The 20,426-nt window shown below is 46.6% G+C and overlaps 1 protein-coding gene and 1 long non-coding RNA gene across 3 annotated transcripts in view; one reads left to right on the forward strand and one right to left on the reverse strand.

Annotated features, from left to right (window-relative positions):
- LOC310743171 overlaps nucleotides 1–20,426 on the forward strand; it is a 194,536-nt gene that overhangs the window by 134,499 nt on the left and 39,611 nt on the right. The window lies entirely within an intron of this gene.
- The window catches only part of SMO (smoothened, frizzled class receptor), a 30,673-nt gene that overhangs the window by 9,302 nt on the left and 945 nt on the right, over nucleotides 1–20,426 (reverse strand). For both annotated transcript variants that reach the window (XM_083572693.1, XM_083572692.1), the window contains exons 2-8: nucleotides 12,702–12,907; nucleotides 10,558–10,767; nucleotides 9,392–9,564; nucleotides 6,725–6,944; nucleotides 5,014–5,137; nucleotides 3,664–3,756; nucleotides 1,509–1,617 (exon numbers count right to left, since the gene is read on the reverse strand). In XM_083572693.1, coding sequence (XP_083428819.1) covers nucleotides 1,509–1,617; nucleotides 3,664–3,756; nucleotides 5,014–5,137; nucleotides 6,725–6,944; nucleotides 9,392–9,564; nucleotides 10,558–10,767; nucleotides 12,702–12,907 — 1,135 coding nt within the window. The remainder of the gene's footprint in view (nucleotides 1–1,508; nucleotides 1,618–3,663; nucleotides 3,757–5,013; nucleotides 5,138–6,724; nucleotides 6,945–9,391; nucleotides 9,565–10,557; nucleotides 10,768–12,701; nucleotides 12,908–20,426) is intronic.

Genomic DNA, 20,426 nt, shown 5'->3' on the forward strand with positions numbered 1-20,426 from the left:
TAAAAACCGTTCAAAACAACAGACAATGATAAAAATAAGGCGGTTGTAAAACACACACCTCAAATGTTAAAAGCAGAGGGGGAAGGAACCTCAGACCTCCAAACCGCTCTCTTGAATTTCAAAAGGTGTCAGGAGATTGAAGCTGCAAAGTTAAGGTTGCAATCCTAACCACACAGACCTGGGAGTAAGCCCTACTTGGATTCAATAGGACTTACTTCTGAGTAGACATGGTAAGGCTCACCCCCTTAGAAGACACATTTTCTCTTGTGCGAGCGGAGTCGGAATTCTGGGATTATGTCTGAATCCTATTAAACAAGAGTTGGGAACCTGCGACACTCCAGATGGTGAATTACAACTCCCTATAGTCAAGGATGATGGGAGTTGTAGTCCAACAGGACCCGGAGGGGCAGATTCCCCATCTTTCCAATAAAAACAACGAGAGTTTGCCTTTTTCTTTTAGAACTATTTCCCCCTACCCCTTCAAATTCAATTCACTGTTTAACCAACACATCGGCTAAAACTCATACGATCCAACAGAGATTTCTTTAAATCTGCAGGGATTATCGGTTTGGGTAGACCCCACTCATACTGCAGCTGATTCCTGTGCTAGCGCTTAAATAACCTTCCACTGAAACAACCTGAAAAAATCCTCAACATGAAATGGTGCTCTATGTTCCCTAGGGAAGTTTTAAACTTTCGGTGCATGCAACTATGAGAATAAAAAACAGTACTAGCTGAAAGATGCTAAGGTATCAAAAAGTACTACTCATAGCCTGAAAATAAAGCGTCCTTTACCCTGACGCTGTTGTATTTTGGATGCTTTCTTCCAGACCAGCCTTTCTCAACCTGTGGGTCCCCAGATGTTGTTGAACTCCCATCACCCCTAGCTAGCAAGACCAGAGCTCACGGATGATGGGAGTTGTAGTCCAACAACATCTGGGGACCCACAGGTGGAGAACCGCTGTTCCAGACAAAGATTTGTGTGTAAGAAACTGAGTTTCACTGCAAGGGGGGGTTGTTATTGTTTTGTTGTTTTGGTTTAAATATTGACTTGTGTTTTAGCCTGTGTATTTTATTCTGTGAACTGCCCTGAGATGTTGCGATGAAGGGCGGTATATAAATTAAAAAAATAATAAAAATATATATATACTGTGATTCTGTATTTCCTGGTGTCCAATTCAAACTGGGCGTTTCGTTGGACGTGGGTTTTGATTTCCCAGGCTTGCATATTCCAGGGGTCTTCATGGCCCCCTTAAATCCCTTATACATCCCTCCGCTCCGATACTCCCAGTGCACAATGACTGGGAGTGTGAGGCGCCATCTTGATTTCCCACAATGCCCCAGGAGTGTTGCTCCATCCCAGCCTTTGCCACCCAGCTGCCTCAGATCTTGAGATACGCAGAATCGCACCCAAAGGAGATCGCCCACAAAAAGAGCCACCCATGAAGACAGCCCGTGGCCCCCCGCCTAGAACAAGAGGGGAACATGGGTGGGCACCCGCTACTCACAAGACGTACTCCCGGAAGCTCCTCTCCCACTCCGCCTGGTTGAAGAAATCGTAGAAGTGGCACCCGAAGGTGATGAACACGAAGCCAAACGCCAGGAAGCCAAAGATTCCTGCCATGGAGGGAGAAAGCACTTGAGTCCGTCACTCGTCCAGCTACTTCAGGGCATGGAGGGGGGCAGATATCCAGAGCATGGGGGTCAGGCGGGCTTGCTATGAGGAATTATGAAATATGGAGCAAGCCATTGTGTCCGCTATGAAAGCTGTGCGTTGACTGGGTTTGAGTCACTGACAATAGTTACTGATCGAATCCCACAGGCCTCTGCACCTCTGCCTTTTGCTTTCTAACAGATTGGCGGCTAACAGATTGAGGTTGAATCCTGACAAGACAGAAGTACTGTTTTGGGGGGACAGGGGGTGGGCGGGTGTGGGGGACTCCCTGGTCCTGAATGGGGTAACTGTGCCCCTGAAGGACCAGGTACGCAGCCTGGGAGTCATTTTGGACTCACAGCTGTCCATGGAGGCGCAGGTCAGTTCTGTGTCCAGGGCAGCTCCATCTGGTACACAGGATGACACCCTCCCTGCCCGTGGACTGTCTTGCCAGAGCAGTGCACGCTCTGGTTATCTCTCACTTGGACTACTGCCATGCGCTCTATGTGGGGCTACCTTTGAAGGTGACGCGGAAACTACAACTAATTCAGAATGCGGCAGCTAGACTGGTGACTGGGGGCGGCCGCTGAGACCACATAACACCGGTCTTGAAAGACCTACATTGGCTCCCAGTACGTTTCCGAGCACAATTCAAAGTGTTGGTGCTGACCTTGAAAGCCCTAAACAGCCTCGGCTCAGTAGACCTGAAGGAGCATCTCCACCCCCATCGTTCTGCCCAGACACTGAGGTCCAGCTCCAAGACCTTCTGGCAGTTCCCTCCATGTGAGAAGTGAGGTTACAGGGAACCAGACAGAGGGCCTTCTCGGTGGTGGCGCCCGCCCTGTGGAAAGCCCTCCCTTCAGACGTGAAGGAAATAAGCAGCTATCTTATCTATAAAAGATATCTGATGGCAGCCCTGTTTAGGGAAGCTTTTAATATTTAATGATATTGTTTTTAACACTCGATTGGAAGCCGCCCAGAGTGGCTGAGGAAACTCAGCCAGATGGGCAGGGTATAAATAAATTATCATTATTATTATTATTATTATTATTATTATTATTATTATTATTATATTCTCTACGCCTGACAGGCACGTATTAGCATTCTAAACACACAGGCCTGTTGCTTCACCAGGCATCCTCAGTACATAAATATAACAGGTTACATTGATGTAGCTTAATCTTTAGATAGATCTTAAGGGCCAGAAAGAGAGTTCACACGGAGATGGTAAATACTGCCATCCTGTCTCTCCTGTTTATTCCTGGTTACGACCTCCGGGATTTTGCTGAATGCATTCCTCCTTTTATTCCTATTTTATTTACTCTGGACTACTATGCATGCTTGTTGTCTTTGTCCATGGAGTTTTCTTGGCAGGGATACTGGAGTGGCTTGCCGGTTCCTGCTCCAGGTGGATCACGTTTGGTCAAAACTCTCCACTAAAAAAGCAGAGACATCACCTAGCTGGCAAAGGTCCGTATAGTTAAAGCTATGGTTTTCCCAGTAGTGATGTATGGAAGTGAGAGCTGGACCATAAAGAAGGCTGATCGCCGAAGAATGGATGCTTTTGAATTCTGGTGCTGGAGGAGACTCTTGAGAGTCCCATGGACTGCAAGAAGATCAAACCGATCCATTCTGAAGGAAATCAGCCCTGAGTGCTCACTGGAAGGACAGATCGTGAAGCTGAGGCTCCAAGACTTTGGCCACCTCATGAGAAGAGAAGACTCCCTGGAAAAGACCCTGATGTTGGGAAAGATGGAGGGCACAAGGAGAAGGGGACGACAGAGGACGAGATGGCTGGACAGTGTTCTCGAAGCTACCAGCATGAGTTTGACCAAACTGCGGGAGGCAGTGGAAGACAGGAGTGCCTGGCGTGCTCTGGTCCAGGGGGTCACGAAGAGTCGGACACGACTAAACAACAACAACAACAAAAATCTCCTTTTTCTCTGCAGAAACTGCCCCCCCAAACCCCACAACCTACAGATCCTGCCACGCAAGTCCGGGCTACTCACCAAGGCGCAACATCGTCTCATTGATCTTACTGGCGGCTTTTTCGCTCAGGAGACCTGGGTGGTTGCTTTTGATGGAGAACAAGGTCATCACACCTAGGAGGGAAGCGGCAGAAGAGGCACCGTAAACAGCCAGGAGGACCGAGGAATGGGACAAAACAGCCTGATTTATTTTTTTCCTGCCGCAGAACAAGAACTTTGCAAGTCAAGCTGTCACCACAATTCGAACGCCTGCATGTTGCAGGTGCCATATAGTACCAGTTCCATTTCAGTTAAGAAATGCAGCTTTTATTGTGGTAGCACCTGGAGGCGGTTGGAGGATGGATGGCGGCTAACACATTGAGGTTGAATCCTGACAAGACAGAAGTACTGTTTTGGGGGGACAGGGGGTGGGCAGGTGTGGAGGACTCCCTGGTCCTGAATGGGGCAACTGTGCCCCTGAAGGACCAGGTGCGCAGCCTGGGAGTCATTCTGGACTCACAGCTGTCCATGGAGGTGCAGGTTATTTCTGTGTCCAGGGCCGCTGTCTACCAGCTCCATCTGGCGCACAGGATGAGACCCTACCTGCCCGCAGACTGTCTCGCCAGAGTGGTGCATGCTCTGGTTATCTCCCGCTTGGACTCCTGCAATGAGCTCTATGTGGGGCTACCTTTGAAGGTGACCTGGAAACTACAACTAATCCAGAACAGGGCAGCTAAACTGGTGACTGGGAGTGGCCACCGAGATCACAGAACACCGGTCTTGAAAGACCTACATTGGCTCCCAGTACGTTTCCGAGCACAATTCAAAGTGTTGGTGCTGACCTTGAAAGCCCTAAACGGCCTCAGCCCAGTATACCCGAAGGAGCGTCTCCACCCCCATCATTCTGCCTGGACACTGAGGTCCAGCGCCGAGGGCCTTCTGGCGGTTCCCTCACAGCGAGAAGTACGGTTACAGGTAACCAGGCAGAGGGCCTTCTCGGTGGTGGCGCCTGCCCTGTGGAACGCCCTCCCACCAGATGTCAAGGCAATAAACAGCTATCTGACTTTTAGAAGACACCTAAAGGCAGCCCTGTTTAGGAAAGCTTTTAATATTTGATGAATTATTGTATTTTAATATTTTACTGGAAGCCACCCAGAGTGGCTGGGGAAGCCCAGCCAGATGGGCTGGGTATAAATAATAAACTGTTGCTGTTGTTGTTATCACTGTGAAGTTCCTGCTCTGCTGAAGAAAACCTATTCCAGAACAGCAGAGTTACACTTTGGAAACCAAACTCCTATTGTGTGAGCTCCCATTGTTGTTGTCCAACCACAGCTAGAGACCCAATTCTGAGAAACACTGCTCTAGGCAGAGAGAACAAACAGAGCAGCCCACCTCTGATCAGGAAATAGCCACCGATGATCAGGACCAGGCCGATGGGAGCCAGGACAAAACCGGCTCGGTAACGGTAGTTCTTGTAGCCCACAAAGCAAATGCCACTCACAGAATCCCCGTCAACCTGGGAAAGCAAGAGGGAAGGAGAGACAGGGAGAGAAGACAGAAAACTTTAAAAAAAACTGGAAGCAAGTACAGTGGTATCCCGCTATATCACTACGCGAAGGAGTCTCAAAGCAGCTAACATTCTCCTTTCCCTTCCTCCCCCACAACAAACACTCTGTGAGGTGAGTGGGGCTGAGAGACTTCAGAGAAGTTTGACTGGCCCAAGATCACCCAGCAGCTGCATGTGGAGGAGCAGGGAAGCGAACCCGGTTCACCAGATTACGAGTCCACCGCTCTTAACCACTACACCACACTGGCTCCAGTAGTCCCACTACACCACACTGTCTTTTGTTCCAGTAGTTTTTATCCATTGAAGATAGGGGTCCAATCTGTTCCTTATAGCGGTGGACTTGACCTTCCACATTGTTTCCTGTGACTTGACTACGACAATGTCCGACTGAATAAGTTCAAACAAATAACTATTCCATGCCCCTACTGTCCATTTTTTTCTCTCTTTCCAACCTAACGCCATCGTTGCCTTTCCCGCTAATATCATAGCTTTGAAGGTAGACTGGTCACCTTTCTCTACAGTGGTACCTCGGGTTAAGTACTTAATTCATTCCGGAGGCCCGTACTTAACCTGAAACTGTTCTTAACCTGAAGCATCACTTTAGCGAATGGGGCCTCCCACTGCCACCGGAGCTAGACTTCTGTTCTCATCCTGAAGCAAAGTTCTTAACCTGAAGCACTATTTCTGTTTTTTTTTTTTAATAAATATTTATTCAATTTTTCAATTTTATACAAACAAAAAAGAAAAAGAAAAAGAAAAATATTAAAAACAAATCAATTTCGATATCAATTTTTCAATAACATGTTTCTTTGACTTCCTCATACCTCCCCTTCTTGTTTTCTAGTTCAAAATGATTATCCAGCAAATCCTAATCTCTTAACATTCCTTTTAGCTAACACCTTATTTTCCAGTCAACTTTTTTTAAATTTTATAACTTAAACAATATTTATCCCATTTCTTTTTATCATAACAGCTAGAGACCACATAAATTCAATCCAGCATCTTTCAAAGTTCATTAATTTTGCAATATTTCTGTAAATAGTCCTTAAATTTCTTCCAGTCTTCCAGTGGGACAGTGTTCTCGAAGCTACCAGCATGAGTTTGACCAAACTGCGGGAGGCAGTGGAAGACAGGAGGGCCTGGCGTGCTCCGGTCCAGGGGGTCAGGAAGAGGCGGACACGACTAAACAACAACGTCTATCACTTAAAATTATGGTTGCCATTTTTATGTAGAAAAGCAATTACCAGTAAATCATCAGTGAATGCCTGGAGCATAACTACTCTGACCTTAGTTGATTTTAAGTGACTTTCCCAGACTGTCATCGGTTGCATTTTTGTTCTAAAAATATGAAGAGCACACAGCAGAAAGTAGTGAAATAATGTGGTCCGTTCTGTCAGGCACTGAGCATTTAAGGCAAAACTTCATGCAACTTTCAAAAGAATCCAGATTTACTATGTAAACCACTTTTGAGTCTCTGTTAGGGGGGAAAGGTGGGATACAAAAAATAATAAATGAATAAAATAAAAGTAAATTTACCTGGGCAACCGCCAAAATGGCAACGGTGAGGACGAAGGGAATGGACCAGGTGACCAGGTGGAAGTAGGAGGTTTTCCCCACCAGCGGCTGGTAGGTGGTACCCAGCGCCTTGAAGGATGTGTGCCAGGCATAGGTGAGCATGACGAACCAGATTACACCCGACATCAAGGAATAGTAGACGATGACGAAGATAATCACGCAGGAAAGGGTCTCGTTGGAGCTGCGGGTAAAGGGCATTTTCTTAAGAAAATGTTTAAATATTATTTCCCCCAAAAGCCTGAATCCTTCCTGCTAGGAATTACGGGTAATGAAATTCCCAAAAAAGTCCAGGAGAGTTTTTATGTACGCCACAGGTGCCGCTGGAATTTTAACTGCAAAATTTTGGAAGGGAGAGACTATCCCGTCCAAATCAGACTGGCGAAATAAATTAAGAGAGTATGCTGAACTGACGAGACTATCAGCAAGGCTATGAGATGTTACAGGTGAGAAATTGATCAGAGAGTGCGCAAACAGGATCGTTTTACAAAATTTAAAGTAAGTTAAACGACAGGGAGAAAATAAAGTTAAGCGCGTATTCAAGGGATTTATTTTGAGAACAGAATGGTGTACAAAGCAAGTCTCAATTAAGGAAGTACGCTATTTTTCTCTCCATAAGACGCACTTTTTTCTTCCTAAAAAGTAAGGGGAAATGTCTGTGTGTCTTATGGAGCGAATGCGTGGTCCCTGGAGCCAAATTGCCCAGGGGCAAAAAGCAGATCGTGCTTCTTCTTTTTTTGAAAGAGGGAAGGGGGTGTTGAAAGAAAGCCACTGATCGGCAAGCGATCGGGAGGGAGATAAGGGACGCTAGCAATAAAGGAGGTTGCCTGGGAGGGGAGAGGTAAAGACAGCAAACTTGCAAGGAGAGGAGACAGGAAGACTAAAGCAATAAGGAGAAAAATTAGAAGAAAAGGAGGAGCAAAAAAACTGCTCCAGCTAAGGAAAAGACACTAAGGCAAACAAGAGGGAAGGGAGTGTTGAAAGGAAACAGCTGATTGACAAGCGATCAGGAGGGAGATAAGGGACGCTAGAGATAAAGGAGGCTGCTTGGGAGAGGGGAGGTAAAAGCACATGGATCCTCAGGATTTTTGCATTGGGTCACCCCAAATTCACCATCAGATCACATAGCATGTCCATGGCTACAGCCTGCACCAAAAAAATCACGCACCCACTGTTGTGTGGATGGCGCAAAAATGTGGTTACAAAGCACGGATCCACATGGATCCTCAGATAATGATTGTTTATTTTTAAACAGGTTGCAGGATTCCCCCAAAAATAGACCAGCCGAGGCAATTATATTTCACCCAGCAGAGCTTTACTTTGCGGCAAATGAGCATAATGGTCACAAATCCAATACATTCAGGATTGGCACTGTATGTTAAGAAATCCATAAATAAAAAGTCCAGATGCAGCAGACGTAACTTACAATAACTTTTAATAAAACTCTAAATAAATTAAAAAATTAAAAAAATGTCCAGAAAGCACCTTAGAGACCAACTAAGTTTGTTCTGGGTATAAGCTTTTGTGTGCATGGACACTTATTCAGATTCTTACAAATATAATAAGACTAAACCTTCACACTAAGCCTACTATATACAGAACACTACACCAGAAGGAAAAGAGATAGAAAGAGAAAGTGAAACCCAGGTTCCTTCGGACCCTAATTTTATAGTCAGCATGACCTAGACCAGGGGTCAGCAACCTTTTTCAGCAGGGGGCCGGTCCGCTGTCCCTCAGACCTTGTGGAGGGCCGGACTATATTTTGAAAAAAATAATAATGAACAAATTCCTATGCCCCACAAATAACCCAGAGGTGCATTTTAAATAAAAGGACACATGCCATTCATGTAAAAAACACACTGATTCCCGGACTGTCTGCAGGCCAGATTTATAATAAATAATAATAATAATAATAATAATAATAATAATAATAATAATAATTTTTAATTTATACCCCGCCCTTCCCGGTTCAGAAAATCGGGCTCAGGGCGGCTAACAAAAAATTTAAAACACTTAATTGATGCAACAAAAAGCAGCATAAAATACAGTATAAAATGTGAATAACAATAAATTCAGAATTCAAAAATCAATTTAGGGGGAAAATCCATCCAATAAACATTTAGAAGGTGACTGGGCTGCATCCGGCCCCCAGGCCTTAGGTTGCCTACCCCTGACCTAGACAGAAAGAGATAACAGGACCAGGTTAAGCCAACTGTACTTGTTAAGTTGTGGGTGAACATATCAGACGACACAGCAATTCTTCAAACAGCTCTTGTTTATTCACAGGCCAGGACAGAACTGAACTGAAGGGTTCAGTCAGCCTGCTTATATAGAGCTCCAGTGCAACGTAACTGTAACAATTTTCTAAAACTATCCAATCACTGAACGTCACTTTCAATCCCTTATTTGCATAACTATCTACAGTATCCCCCTGCTGGCCCAGGGTGAGAACTTCAGTACATAACAGTACTCAGCTTCTCAGAAGGAATAACCCAAACAACACAAACCTTCTGCCTGTTTCTTTCACGCAGAAAAGCTTCCAGAACCCTCGCAAATTAGTTAGAAGAGGAAAGATCTCTTAACACATCAGATCAAGACTTTCTGTACTGAGAGATGCAAACTGGCACTTACGTGGGCTCCCCCAATCGCATGGTCCCGTCGGCACGGCACACGATTTCGCTGCGGGCTCCGTCCATGAACTGCGCCAGCCAGCCGATGCTGCCCATGAAGAAGCAAGCGTTGACGTAGAAGAGGATGACCGCCGGGTACCGGTTCGAATTCTTCCAGTCAGCAAGGAATGTGGCCTATGGACAGCAGGGAGTTCAATCCTGATCAGTTTGCCTGCACGCGTCTGTTCCCCACTGGAGACGGATTCGCCCAGCCAACGCAGAATGGATTTGGTGATCTACATGGGCTCCCAGGACGTTTCCGAGCACAATTCAAAGTTTCAGCGCTGACCCTGAAAGTTTGCAGAGGCAAACTCAGTCCTCCAGATGTTCCGGGACTACAACTCCCATCATCCCTAGCTAACAGGGATGATGGGAATTATAGTCCCAAAACGCCGGGTGGGCTGAGTTTGCCTACGCCTGCCCTAAGCTGCCCTGTTTACCTGAAGGAGCATCTCCAAATCCATCGTTCAGCCCAGACACAGAGGTCCAGCTCCGAGGGCAAACACCTACCTTGCAAGGCGTTAAAGGCTTTACAGGTTGATGTCAGGACCTTGAAAGGGGCTCGGTAACTTACCGAGGGCCTTCTCGGTGGTGGCACCCACCCTGCGGAACGCCCTCCCACCAGATGTCAAAGAGAAAAACAACTACCAGACTTTTAGAAGACATCTGAAGGCAGGCCTGTTTAGGGAAGCTTTTAACGTTTAATAGATTACAGCGGTACCTCGGGTTAAGTACTTAATTCATTCCAGAGGTCCGTTCTTAACCTGAAACTGTTCTTAACCTGAAGCAAAGTTCTTAACCTGAAGCACTATTTCTGGGTTAGCGGAGTGTGTAACTTGAAGCGTATGTAACCCGAGGTACCACTGTATTGTATTTTAATATTCTGTTGGAAGCCGCCCAGAGTGGCTGGGGAAATCCAGCCAGATGGGCGGGGTATAAGTAATAAATTATTATTATTATTATTATTATTATTATTATTGGCCAGTGCAGATCTCGCAATCATTGCTGCTACATGACGGAAGTCCCGTCGATGTTATTGCGGCTGCGTTCTGCGCAAGCCACAGTGTCTGTACCGTCTCCAAGGGCAGCCCCAGGGACAGTGCACTACAGTAGTCTAATCCTGCTCACCAAGGTGAAGAAGGTGCAGAAAATGGTGACGGAGCTGAAGGAGGCGATGTAGACGTGCATTTCACGGTGCTCCTTCTCAGTGAAAAGGGGGTTCTGGCACTGGATGCCGCAGCCTTCGACGTCCTCATACCAACTCTTGGGGTTGTCCGTCCGGACCAGGGGGGCCTCACACTGCCCTGAGCTGTTGAATTTGATGTTCTGGACCTCATTCTGTGCAGTGGAAACGGAAATGGGATTAACTGTGGACTACAATTTTGTGGTACAAAAGTGGTATTACCTGTAAGGTTATATCATATTACATAATCTGGAATTAGGAAATGTGGAGTGATGGGAACATACAGTCATATGTGGTGGGACTGTCCGTTAGTTAATGAATTCTGGAAACAGACTGGTATAGAAATATTGGGAAATGTGGGTAGGAAGGTGGAAATATCTAAATTAATGGTTCTTATTAGCCTGAGTAGCACCGAGTTAGAAACAAAAGAGGAATGTAAATGAGTAAAATTGATGGTAATTGCAGCCAGACAGGTTATAGCGAGTAATTGGGGAAATGCAAAAGAGCTAGGGGTGAACCAATGGAGGGAAAAATTGAAAAATATTATAATCTTAGAATATCTAACTGTGAAGATAGATAAAATGAAAGGGTTTAAGGTCAGTGAGAAGGAGGAGGATTGATTTGAGAAAATATTGAATTATTTGGGCAGGTTTGAACAACTTGGGGGAATTAAAACGTTGAAAGTTAAACAAACCTTGAGGAGGGAGGAGTGTTAAGGCATATAGAATTGTACATATGGTTGATTTGATTGATTATGTACACCCAATGTATCAGCTGCTTGGGGGGGGTTTCACTGTTTGTTTTCAATGTTTGCGTTTTGGTTGTTGGTAAAAATAAATTTTTTAAAACAAAACAAAACTGTGGACTACAGCAGAGGTTTTTAAACTGTGGCGGCCCAGGAATCTCCATGTGGTTGCAATCGCCAGCAGCAAAACGCTGACCTCAATCACCCCAGATGTTCTGGAGCACATTTTCCACTGAGAAATGAATGGGCAGAGCTTCCTGACTCCCCTCTCACTGCAGAACAGGGGCTTTCCGTCTCAGCTGATCTCCCTATTAGGATATAGTTCCATTCCACCTTAAAAGGGTACAGGCAGGACTGTGTGTGTCACATGCCTGTTTACTTCCAGCACTTGCTGGGAACTTCCGCTTGTATATAGCTTTTGGGTTACTGCTGTTTTGCTGGAGAAGGGAAGCAGACATGTTTTCCTCTGTTCCCCGACCTGGCCACAGTGATCCATGCAACGGTCACCTCCAGGCTTGACTACTGTAATTTGCTCTACGCGGGGCTGCCCATGAAGCTGTCCCAGAAACTCCAGCAGGTGCAGCGAGGCTCCTCATGGGGTCCCTGCCATGGCAGCATATTCACCCAGTGCTTTACCAGTTGCACTGGCTCCCGGTGGAGTATCGGGTCAGGTTTAAGATGCTGGTTTTGACTTTTAAAGCCCTTCACGGCCTAGGACCCTCGTACCTACGGGACCGCCTCTCCTGGTATGCCCCACGGAGGACCTTAAGGTCCATATATAGCAAAACCCTAGAGGTCCTGGGCCCTAAGGAAGTTAGATTAGCTTCAACTAGAGCCAGGGCCTTTTCAACACTGGCTCCGACTTGGTGGAACACTCTGTCTCATGAGACCAGGGCCCTGTGGGATCTGATCTCTTTCCGCAGGGCCTGTAAGACAGAGTTGTTCCGCCTGGCCTTTGGCTTGGAATCAACTTGATCCCCTCCCCCTCTTTCTTTTTCCTTTCTCCTCCTTTGAAGAGATTGCTCCCTAATTGTTTTAATGTTGTATCTTAATCTTTTAAATTGTATTTTAATCAACTTGGTTTTATTATTGGTTGTTAGCCACCCTGAGCCCGGTCTTGGCTAGGGAGGGCGGGGTATAAATAAATTTATTATTATTATTAGAGGGTCGTGTCGCTGTTTGATGCTGTTCCAAGGGAGACCGGCTGCCGGCCAGTGGCGGGAGCCAGCTGGGGGCCTGCCTGGTGCCCCCATCTTCCTGGCACTATCCCAACTCCCCCCCCCAACTGCAGCTCCCCCTACAGGACATCCCAGTGCCAGCCCCCACCAGCCCCTGCTCTCGTACCGGACAGCCTTCAGGAAAGCGGTCCGTGGTGCACTTGAGGAAGTCCGGCCAGCCTCGTTCTCGTTCCACAATGGTGCAAGGTCCCCGGGTGGCTTGGCAGAGGGTCTGGCTGGGCAGCTCAACTTGGCCATCCTCACACTTGGGCATGTATACGGCGCAGAGGAGGGGCTGGATCACGTCCCAGCAGCGGGGGGCATTTCGTAAACCTTGAAATAAAAAGAGAGAGAGACAGGAGTCAATGATCCCTTGACATCTGTTATTGGCAATCCCTGTCCCCTTAACAAATATATAAAAGCTTCTTTCTCCAGAAGCCATGGGGGCCTGGAACCTGCAATAATAATAATAATAATAATAATAATAATAATAATAATAATAATAATAATAAATTTATTATTCATACCCCGCCCGCCAACAAAGGTCCATATAGTTCAAGCTATGGTTTTCCCAGTAGTGATGTATGGAAGTGAGAGCTGGACCATCAAGAAGGCTGATCGCCGAAGAATGGATGCTTTTGAATTCTGGTGCTGGAGGAGACTCTTGAGAGTCCCATGGACTGCAAGAAGATCAAACCTCTCCATTCTGAAGGAAATCAGCCCTGAGTGCTCACTGGAAGGACAGATCCTGAAGCTGAGGCTCCAAGACTTTGGCCACCTCATGAGAAGAGAAGACTCCCTGGAAAAGACCCTGATGTTGGGAAAGATGGAGGGCACAAGGAGAAGGGGACGACAGAGGACGAGATGGTGGGACAGTGTTCTCGAAGAGACCAGCATGAGTTTGACCAAAGTGCGGGAGGCAGTGGAAGACAGGAGGGCCTGGCGTGCTCTGGTCCAGGGGGTCACGAAGAGTTGGACACGACTAAACAACAACAACCCTGCCCTTCTGGCTGGGTTTCCCCAGCCACTCTGGGCAGCTTTCAACAGATTAAAATACAATACTCTCTTAAACATTAAAAGCTTCCCTAAACAGGGCTGCCTTCAGATGTCTTCTAAAAGTCTGGTAGTTGTTTTTCTCTTTGAAGTCTGACGGGTGGGCGTTCCATAAGGCGGGTGCCACCACCGAGAAGGCCCTCTGCCTGGTTCCCTGTAACTTGCTAAAATGCACCTGCTTTAAAAGTTATAAAAGTAACAGAGTTGGCAAGCTAGCTGACCGGCTACTCAAAACACGGTGAGCATTTGAACACAGAAAAGTTCCAGGTCCGCCGATGGCCAAGATCCAAGGTAGCTGAGGCTGTGAGCTGTTGGGCAAGAGCGTAACTCAAGAGGCACCTCAGTCCAAGAAGGATATTGACAAAGTGGGAGGTATGCAGAGGAGGGCGACCAAGATGATCAAGGGTCTGGAAACCAAGCCTGATGAGGAACGGTTGAAGGAGCGGGGTAAATTTAGCCTGGAAAAGAGGAGACCGGGAGGAGATACGAGAGCCATCTTCCAATATCTTAAGGGCTGTCCCTTGGAAGATGGAGCAAGCTAGTTTTCTCCTGCTCCAGAGAGTAGGACCAATGGCTTCAACTTACAAGAAAGGAGCTGTTCAACAGTGGAATGGATAATAATAATAATAACAACAACAACAACAACAACAATTTATTATTTATACCCCGCCCATCATAAGGGAGCTGTGCCTGGAGGAAGAACTGTGAGGGGAGAGACTCCATCAGGCAAGGCCTCCTTGCTCTAACCTCTGCTTCTCAATGTGTATTACATTGTTTTATGTACTGTGGCTTGCCATTGTTTTATGGATTATAGTTTAGATATTATTGTAACTGTTGAGTGGATTTCTGTTTAACTTTTATATGTTGATATTACTATTTTATACTATTCTAATGATTGTTGAATGTTACTTTTTTGATGGAGGTTGCCTATTTTAAAGTTATGTTTTATTATCACATTTTTGTATTGCATTAGATTGTTATAAGATGTACATTTTTTGTTTCCTCAGCTTGTAAACCGCCATGAGTATTATAAGATAGAAAGGCAGTATACAAATTAAAAACGATGATGATGATGATGGGTTTCCCCAGCCACTCTGGGCGGCTTCCAACAGAATATTAAAATACAATAATCTATTAAACATTAAACATGACCTTGGAAGGTGGTAATCTTCCCTTCACAGGAAGTTTTCAAGCACTGGAAGTTTTCAAACACAGGGGGCATGACCAGTATAACAGCTGCCCAAGTACTTGCAGAGAGAGAGACAGAAGATATATCTGTGTGGGATCAACAGGAAATTATCGGCTTATTTTGTGCCCCTTCCATGACCGGATCCTTTTTCTGCCTCTTGAGAAAAAGATCAATAGAAGCAGAAAACAAACAGCAAAACGCAACCCATTTGCAGAGATGTTCCACGTAAGAGGAAACAGCTTAAGTGTTTATTGAAACTATCGCAATACATGCTCTTTCAAAAGTCATTTGGGGAGACTTCGGATGTTCCCTGTTCTGTTCCACAAATACTACAGTTGAACCACCATGCCTATTTTGAAGGAGGAATGTTCAAAACATCTCACCTCAAGATGTCTAAGGGCAGAAACTGAACACAGCTGATCTGTTTGTGCCAGGAGGTGAGCCTGTGATGAGACATGACTATATCCACAAGTTGTGTCTGGGACTTTCTGACTCCTTGGAGGAGGGACTGGTACATTTTGGAAGTGGGGGGGGAGGGCCTGGAATTATGCAAATATGTCTGGGAAATAGAAATCTTGAAATTGAAGAGAGACCAAAGCCTAGGTCCAGTATACCTGAAGGAGCGTCTCCACCCCCATCGTTCAGCACGGACACTGAGGTCCAGCGCCGAGGACCTTCTGGCGGTTCCCTCCCTGCGAGAAGCCAAGTTACAGGGAACCAGGCAGAGGGCCTTCTCAGTAGTGGCGCCCTCCCTGTGGAACGCCCTCCCACCAGATGTCAAAGAGAACAACCACCAGTCTTTTAGAAGACATCTGAAGACAGCCCTGTTTAGGGAAGCTTTTATTGTTTGATGTATTACAGTATTTTAATATTTTTTTGGAAGCCGCCCAGAGTGGCTGGGGAAGCCCAGCCAGATGGGCGAGGTATAAATAAATTATTATTATTATTATTATTATTATTATTATTATTATTATATTATTATTATTATTATTATTATTAGTTCTGCATGTAGCCAGAACGTTTTTTTAATTCACAGGTACAGTGGACACTCGGATTGTGAACATGATCCGTGCAGGATGCACATTCGCAACCTGCAGCGTCCGCAACCCGTTTCTGCGCACACATGGGTTGCGATTCGGTGCTTCTGCGCATGCGCGACTGCCAAAACCCAGAAGTAACCCAACAACAACAACAACAACAACAACAACAAACCCGAAAAAACGCAACCTGAAGCAGCTGTAACCCGAGGTATGACTGTACAGAATGTAAGGAACCAGGCTTGGCACGCAAAAAGGAGCTAGAGATTGTAGACAATTGCACACAAGACTGGTGTGCTTTTAGGCTGCATTAACAAAAGCACCATTTCCAAAGTATGGGAAGCAGCAGTTTGACTTGTATTCCACACTGGAATCCAGCTGCCCGTTCTTATGTTATATAATCCCTGTGTGCAGTCCTGGATGCTGAACTTTCGAGAAGGATGTCGACAAATCAGAGAGGCTTTGAACTACTTTTGCAAAAGAAGCTGCACAACTTTGAGCTGATCCTCCAAAAACTGGGGCTTTTCCCCTTTGCAAAAGAAGCTGCACAACTGTGAGCTGATCCCCCCCAAAAACGGGGCTTTCCTCTTCTAAAAACCAGGTGCGTCTTATGGTCAGGTGCGTCTTAAGGAGCGAAAAATATGGTAGTTTTTTCCTGTTGCTCCAGTGGGGGGATCCCAAACCAATGGATCCAAATTCCAAGAAAGGAGATTCCGACTAAACATTAGGAAGAACTTTGTGAAGGTTAGAGCCATTAAGACAGTGGAACGAACTTCTTTGGAAGATGGTGGACTCTCCTCCATTGGAGGTTTCCAAACAGAGGTTGGAGGCACATTTGCCAGAGGTTCTTCAGCTGCAATTCCTGCATTGGAGGGGCTTGGACTAAATTTTCCTTGGTGTCGCTTCCAACTCTATAACCCTGTTTCTGTGTTGCTATGTTACTGCTCTCCATGGATCACTGCCTTGTCGTGGCGAAGGGGCTTGAATAACTCAGAGAAGCTATGAGCAAATAGAAGGGGAAGAAATGGAGGCAGTGAGAGATTTTACTTTCTTGGGCTCCATGATCACTGCAGATGGTGACAGCAGCCACGAAATTAAAAGACGCTGCTTCTTGGGAGAAAAGCAATGACAAACCTAGATAGCATCTTAAAAAGCAGAAACATCACCTTGCCAACAAAGGTCCGTATAGTTAAAGCTATGGTTTTCCCAGTAGTGATGTATGGAAGTGAGAGCTGGACCATCAAGAAGGCTGATCGCCGAAGAATGGATGCTTTTGAATTCTGGTGCTGGAAGAGACTCTTGAGAGTCCCATGGACTGCAAGAAGATCAAACCTATTCATTCTGAAGGAAATCAGCCCTGAGTGCTCACTGGAAGGACAGATGCTGAAGCTGAGGCTCCAATACTTTGGCCACCTCATGAGAAGAGAAGACTCCCTGGAAAAGACCCTGATACTGGGAAAGATGGAGGGCACAAAGAGAAGGGGGCGACAGAGGACGAGATGGCTGGACAGTGTTCTCGAAGAGACCAGCATGAGTTTGACCAAACTGCGGGAGGCAGTGGAAGACAGGAGGGTCTGGCGTGCTCTGGTCCAGGGGTCACAAAGAGTCGGACACAACTAAACAACCAAACAACAATGTCACTGCCAACTGGGGCTGATGGAAGGTGAGAGTCCATCAACACCTGGATGGAGCATCTGTTCCTGGTCTTACTTTGGAGCCTGGGATTTCTTATAACATCTCTTATTTATTAAAGGGAAGAGGCTTTGATTACGGACAGTAGCTGCTGTAAGTGCTGTAAGCAGGTGCAATGCATGTTTGCGAGGCCCATATTGAACACAAATAAAGGGGTGGGGGTTGTCTGTACAATGCTGTTTTTGAGGTGAGGCAACCAGAATGCCAGCTGGCTGTGCATATCGCAAACAACTGCAGTTTCCAGCGAGGCCTGCCCAACAGCAGCTTTGCCATGCCGTTTTTAAGAGGCACAACCTTTCCCAACCTGGTGCCCTCCGCGTACTTTAGACATCCATTCGTTCCACCCAGTACAGTCCAGCCATTAAAATGTGAGCAGAAAACGCTTAAGGCAACTGTGGAATCGCAGGAATAAAGTGCCAGCTCCACCTCTTCCAAGTGGTGTAGTGGTTAGAGCGTCAGACTAGGACCTGGGGGATCAGGGTTCAAATCCTGCCACTCGGCAACGAAGCTCACCAAGTGTGACTTTGGGGCCCAGTCACTATCTCTCAGTTGAGCCTACTTCACAGGGGTGTTCTGGGGATTAAATGAGGAAAACGGTGTTTTCCTTGGAGAAAACAGTGGGATGTAACGGCAACAAGCAAGTCAACAAAGCTTGCACACTGCAGATGTCTTGGACTCCAGTTGCCATCAGCCCAAGCCAGTGTGATCAACCTGATGGAAGCCGTAGTCCGCAGTGGAGAAGGCCAAGATATATCCTTACACAGAGAGCACATCTCTCCACTGGCTTGGAATCAACTTGATCCCCTCCCCCTCTTTGCTTTTTTCCTTTCTCCTTCTGTGATGGAACTCCTATTTGGGGACTTCCCTGGCCTTTTTCTGGCCCACGTAGGACCAGTCTGGATAGTTGGCCTTGGTGAAGACTTGACGTTTTCATCCCCCCAAAAGTTTTTGATTTGAGTTTCTGCTGAAATGAGGATGCATTATAATATTGTATTTTAATCTTGTTTTTAAGTTGTATTTTAATCGTTTTTATACCCGGTGTTAGCTGCCCTGAGCCCTGGGGAGGGCAGGGTATAAATAAAAATTATTATTATTATTATTATTATTATTATTATTATTATTATTACTACTACTACTATTATCTGTGTAGGAAACCTGCACATTGTTTCATAGGCCTGAGATTGCTGCCTGCAGATTATTTCCAACCTTGTGGTATGTGCCCACTACCTTGATGGATGCAGCTCTTACCTGTCCACACACCACCCCTGGCAGGTGTCCAGCCTGCTGTGCTGGGGAGGGAGGTCAGGCCCTCCCAGAGAGCAATATGCGTGCCCTACAAATCCCTGCGCGGGCCTGAATCACCCCCTGCAGACCCTACTAGGCGTAGGGCCTTGGGACGTGCGCTCTGCACATGCTCAAAGGCCCTCTTGCTGCCTGGGAAGCAAGATTTATTTACCTCCATCTTCTGCATGGGTAACTGCTCCCCAGACTCTGCCTCTCCTTCCACGCCCCCCCCTTCCCAGCCCCCCCCCCCAGAGTGCTCTTTCTTGGGCCTGGGGTTGCCACCTGTCCTGCATAATGCAGGATTGTCCCGTATTTCAATGTCCACGGCTACGTCCTGCCTTGACAGTTTTCCAAGCACAATTCATAGTGTTGGTGCTGACCTTTAAAGCCCTAAACGGCCTCAGCCCAGTTGACCTGAAGGAGCATCTCCACCCCCCATCGTTCTGCCCGGACACTGAGGTCCAGCACCAAGGGCCTTCTGGTGGTTCCCTCCCTGCGAGAAGCCAAGCTACAGGGAACCAGGCAGAGGGCCTTCTCGGTGGTGGCGCCCGCCCTGTGGAACGCCCTCCCATCAGATGTCAGAGAGAAAAATAACTACCTGACATTTAGAAGACATCTGCATTTAGAAGACATCTGAAGGCAGCCCTGTTCAGGGAAGTTTTTAATGTGTGACATTTTATTGTATTTTTAATCTTTGCTGGAAGCTGCCCAGAGTGGCTGGGGAAACCCAACCAGATGGGCAGGGTACAAATAATAAATTATTGTTATAAAAAATGGTGATTATTTCAGGTGCCTTCCACCTTCCTCCCTCTCTGCCAAGCTAGGGACTCTCTCCAAATGCATGTGCTTAAACGATGTGTGGAAGGTCTTCCATAGAGGTCTTCCGGCTATGGGTTGCCAACCACAGGCTGATGTACCAATTTGCGTGTCTGTGTGGCCGATTCCAAAGCGGCCACCCTCGAAGGCTGCAAAAGATCACAGTACATTGCTCTGAAGTTCACTATAGCACCAGATTTGTTGGGGCGGGGAAATCGTTCCCCCAACCGCAGCGTCCTGTCTTTTGCCAGAACCAAGCTGGTGACCCTACGCCCCGGCGTCTTGGGTGCCAACTCCCTGGGACCCTGGGTGCAAGAGCATGCACAAAATACCCCATGGAGGGATTAGGAGCCTCGTACCTACGGGACTGCCTCTCCTGATATGCCCCACAGAGAGCCTCAAGGTCCATAAATAGCAACACCCTTGTGGTCCCGGGCCCTAAGGAAGTTAGAGTAGCTTCAACCAGAGCCAGGGCCTTTTCAACACTGGCCCCGGCCTGGTGGAACACTCTGCCTCATGAGACCAGGGCCCTGCAGGATCTGATTTCTTTCCGCAGGGCCTGTAGGACAGAGTTGTTCTGCTCGGCCTTTGGCTTAGAATCAGTTTGATCCCCTCCCCCTCTTTCTTTTTCCTTTCTCCTCCCGTGATGAGGCTGCATTTTAATATTTTAATGTTTCGATATTTTAATGTTGTCTTTTAATCTTGTTTTTACATTGTATTCATTCAACTTGTTTTTATTATTGTTAGCCGCCCTGAGCCTGGCCTTGGCTGGGGAGCGCGG

This window comes from Podarcis filfolensis (assembly GCF_964270895.1).
Source record: "Podarcis filfolensis genome assembly, chromosome: 10".
NCBI lineage: Eukaryota > Metazoa > Chordata > Lepidosauria > Squamata > Lacertidae > Podarcis > Podarcis filfolensis.